Source organism: Octopus bimaculoides, chromosome 1, assembly GCF_001194135.2.
Source record: "Octopus bimaculoides isolate UCB-OBI-ISO-001 chromosome 1, ASM119413v2, whole genome shotgun sequence".
Lineage (NCBI taxonomy): Eukaryota > Metazoa > Mollusca > Cephalopoda > Octopoda > Octopodidae > Octopus > Octopus bimaculoides.
In genome coordinates, this window is record NC_068981.1 from 120,959,321 (window position 1) to 120,963,844 (window position 4,524).

General features: G+C 34.4%; 1 protein-coding gene across 1 annotated transcript in view; it reads left to right on the forward strand.

The window, feature by feature from the left end:
- Window positions 1-4,524, forward strand: part of LOC106872789 (uncharacterized) — a 423,364-nt gene that overhangs the window by 366,858 nt on the left and 51,982 nt on the right. Inside the window, exon 16 of the mRNA XM_052969923.1 lies at window positions 343-383. Within this exon, the coding sequence (XP_052825883.1) occupies window positions 343-383 (41 nt within the window). The remainder of the gene's footprint in view (window positions 1-342; window positions 384-4,524) is intronic.

Sequence of the window (4,524 nt, forward strand, 5' to 3'; positions counted from 1 at the left end):
CATGGAAAGCGGACGTTAAACGATGATGATGATGATGATGATGACATACATACATACATACATACATACACACACACATACACACAACGGGTTTCTTTCAGTTTCCGTCAACCAAATAAGTTCACAAGTCTTTGGTTAGCCCAAGGCTATAGTAGAAGACATTTAACGAAGGTACCACACAGTGGTACTGAAACAGGAACCATGTAGTTGGGAAACAAACTTCTTACTACACATCTGTGCTTGTGCCTATGTCCACCTCTGTAACACTCTGCGTTTATAAATCTCGCCATACAAATATCCTATTATGTTCAAAGTTTCTCTCTTTCTTTGCTCTTTTTTCAGAATTACCAAAGCTAAAAGTGTTATTACTGGAACAGACAATGGTAAGGTTTGCTTCTTTTCTTGTTTGCTGATTGAAATCCTAGAATTGCACCTTCTGCCCTTATATTTATTGTTTGCTACTCTCCTGCACTGCTTTTATCTCTTTCACTTATTTCAGAAATTAGACTGGGGCACTACCTTGAATCTTTAGTTGAACAAATCAAGCCCAGTACTTATTTTTTGTTTAAGCATGGTACTTATTCTATCAGCCTCTTTGTTGAACTGCTACGTTACGGGGAGATGTAAACACACCAGTACTAGTTACCAAGTGGTGGTGGGAGACAAACAAATGCAAAGGCACACATGCGCACATACATGTGCATACACACACACACTCACACACAAATATACGACCAGCTTCTTTCAGTCTCCATCTACTAAATCCACTCACAAGGCTTTGGTTGGTTCAAGGCTACAGTAGAGGACTCTTGCCCAAGGTACCATACAATGGGATTGAACCCAGAACCATGTGGTTGGGAAGCAAACTTTTTACCACACAGCTATGCCTGCATCTATAGAAGTTGTTCTTTTTTTTCCTTGTTATCACATGTCATAGGTGCAGTGTTCTTCTTTTATAAACTTCTAAGTTTCTGTATATCCACAGGCAACTCCTACTTGCACATACATGCTCACACACACACAGACCAGCTTTTGCTGGAACTCATACCAGTTATATCTTCTACACATATTTACTATACCTTCTACATACACCCCTATTTTGCTTCTACACTCATTTGCTATCATTTCTATAATCTGCTATAACTTCTAACACTTGCTATAATTTTAACACACACTTGCTATAGATTCTACACACATACATAAACACACACACGCACACAAGTGCACCTTCTATAGTCTTTATACACATCTATTTCAGCTTCAACAAATGCTTCCTATGCGTTTTACATACATCATCTACAGTTTATCCACCCACAACACCCTGTATATTCTACACACATACCTGCTCTTAGTTTCTACATTCTACAGTCTCTACATGCACCTCCTGTACCTTCTACACATTCCTTTTGTAACTTCCTCACACACACACTTGTAGTTTTTATACACATGTATAAAAAAAAAATCTCGAATTATGGAGGGAACCTGTGGAAGAAGTAAACCCAGGAAGTCATGAGATGAGGTGGTGAAATATGATCTTCGGTTGTTGAGTCTCACGGAGGCAGTGACAAGTGACTAAAACTTTTGACGATTTGTTATGCTTAAGAAATTTCAAGATAAGTGAAATCATAGTTGTGGCCTGTACCAGTGACGTGTTAAAGGCACCCATGTTAGTGACTCATAAAAGGCACCTGTGCTGGTGACACATAAAGGCATCCTTGCTGGTTGCACATAAAAGGCACCCGTGCCATTGACATGTAAAAGACACCCATGCCAGTGACATGTAAATGGCACTTGGTACACTCTGTGGTGTGGTTGGCGTTAGGAAGAGCATCCAGCTGTAGAAACAGAGTCAAAGCAGATTGGAACCTTGTGCAGCTCTCCAGCTTACCAGCTCCAGTCAAATCATCCAACCCATTCCAGCATGGAAAATGGGTGTTAAATGATCATGATGATAATGATGATAATGCATGTTAGAGTTTCATTCACACATGGGGGATTGTCTAGATATACACTTACATTTGCTTACCATTTGCCTGATGGCTTATTCAAACAGTAAAGAAAAACTTGCTTTTTTTTCTTATTTATTTTGTTTTGTCTCTTCACCTTATTGCCATCTCTTTGTTATCTTTAAATTTGTTTATCTGACCTTTGGACACATCAGATTTCTACTCCCAGAAAATTAAAACATTTATTTGTAATTTTACTTGCACACACTTTGATTTAATGAAGCTTTCTGTCTTTTTCTCAAATTAAACATCATGGTTTATGTGCCTATCCTCACCTATGATTATGAATTTTGGGTGATGACCAAAAGAATGATTGTGAATATAAGTGTTGCTCCAAAGGACCTTTGAAGAACCATTACTTGACATGGTGTATAACTCGAAGATCAGTGGTTGGGAAGTAAACTTCTTACCACATGTCTGTGCTTAGAAATTGTTAATGAGCTTAAGTTTTCTGATAAAAATTGCTTCTCAGTATCCATTAACCTTTATGGTTAGATTTAGCATTGTCCTTGCACCTCAATAAAAAATTACCCTGTATGATAAGATTTAACATCAACTTTTTACATAGATTTTACACAATTTACTTCACTGTGAAATATAAACAAAGTGGGTACACTACAAATTTCAACTTTTTATGGGTTTTAATAAGAAATTGATGTGACTACTTTCTAGTCTTGTTAAACTGTCACTGGAGGAAAGGTTCCCATCTTCTGTCCATGAAGAACTTGGTTGATTGTGGCTGTTTACATTGTTTATGAACTCAAACAAAGCTTAAAAGAGCCATCTAATTTGCATAACAATGCATTCACTATCAGCTTACATTAATTAATAGTGTACTACATAGTGTGTTTTGAATAATTTGTATAGTTTCTGGTTTTGTTAGTCTTTCATCTGAGAAAGATTAGCCATTTGTTATCGAAAATGAAACTTGTAGTTTGTGGCTATTTATATTGCGTACACAACCAGAGAAAGCTTAATACACTATGAGACAAGGCTGAATTGCATTTTCACAAAGACAGATTATAACTTATTATTAATGTCCTACAGAGTGCTTTTGGATAATTTTGATAGTTTCTGGTTTTATTCAGTCTTCATCAGAGAAGAATTTGTTATCTGTCCACAGAGAAGCACTAATATGCAATGTCACACTGACCTAACCCTTTAGCGTTCAAAGTGTTCTTTCAAATGTAATGTTTGTTTATTCACATTGTTTTAAATTAATCATGCATTATCTTGTAGCTTTGAGATTTTGATGATGTGATCGTATATTTTTAGAATGATACGTTGGGCTAGATATGATAGGCCAGATCTAGTTGGCTTGAACATAAAACAGTTAGAAGATTTGAACCAGACAGGGCTGGTTTAAATGCAAAAGGGTTAAACTGGAATATTTTCTAATTATGTTGTTTTAATTTGTCAAACCAGTGAATTATTTTCACATAAAATACTATATTTATTAGCTGTTCTAAGGTCTTGGCAGTTGTAAGTAGGCTGTACTTTGTTGTGCAGGCCTGACAAGATGAAATCATCTCTGGAGTTATCGTAGCTAGTAAAGGTGAAACACACTCTCTACACTGTGTGTGTATCTGTTTTCGATTGATTGGAATTTAGAGATCTGTTTTCTCTGCTTCTTTTGTAAATAAATTTCATTAACACTACTGAATTTTCATCTCAGTATAGTTATATACTCAACTGATCAAAATTTTTTTGGCATATCGTCTTAGATGACTGTGTTCTTCATGTAGAACATACCCTTAGGAAATTTTCTAATGTCGATATATGTATATACATATGTGTGTGTGCATGTGGCTGTTTAGGTTTATATGCAAGTATATTTGTTTATATACATGTTAGAGTGTGTACACAGACACACACACATATTAAGCCTTTATCATTTTCTTTTTATTAAAATTTCCCTTTAAATCAGCCTTGAAACTTTCTGAATCTATTTTGTTTTTATAATGTAGAACTTAGAACATGTAATATTTTCTCATTACATGTTTTAACTTGGCATTAAAGTGTATCAAATAAAGAATTTCTGATTTTCAGATTTGTTTTTTTCTAAGTATTCAGATGTGTACACACACACACACACACACACATGCACACGCATGCGTACACATGCACACATGCACACGCGCGCGTGCACACACACACAAACAAGTAGATAGATAGCTAGCTAGATAGATAGATAGATAGACACAGAAAAAACAGATGAAGATATATATATATAGATAAATAGATAAATAGCTAGGTAGACAGATACATATATATTATACATACATACATATATATATATATAGTATATATAAAATATTCTATAATTGTATACATAATTATAATAAGGGGTCAGCTAATTGCCTTATTATAATTATGTATAGAATTATAGAATATTTTGTATAATTTACCTAAAAGGTTTTTAACATACTGACTACTTGGTAAAATTATTATTATTAATAATCTTACCATATATTATTATTAAAATTATATGATATATATATATATATATATATATATA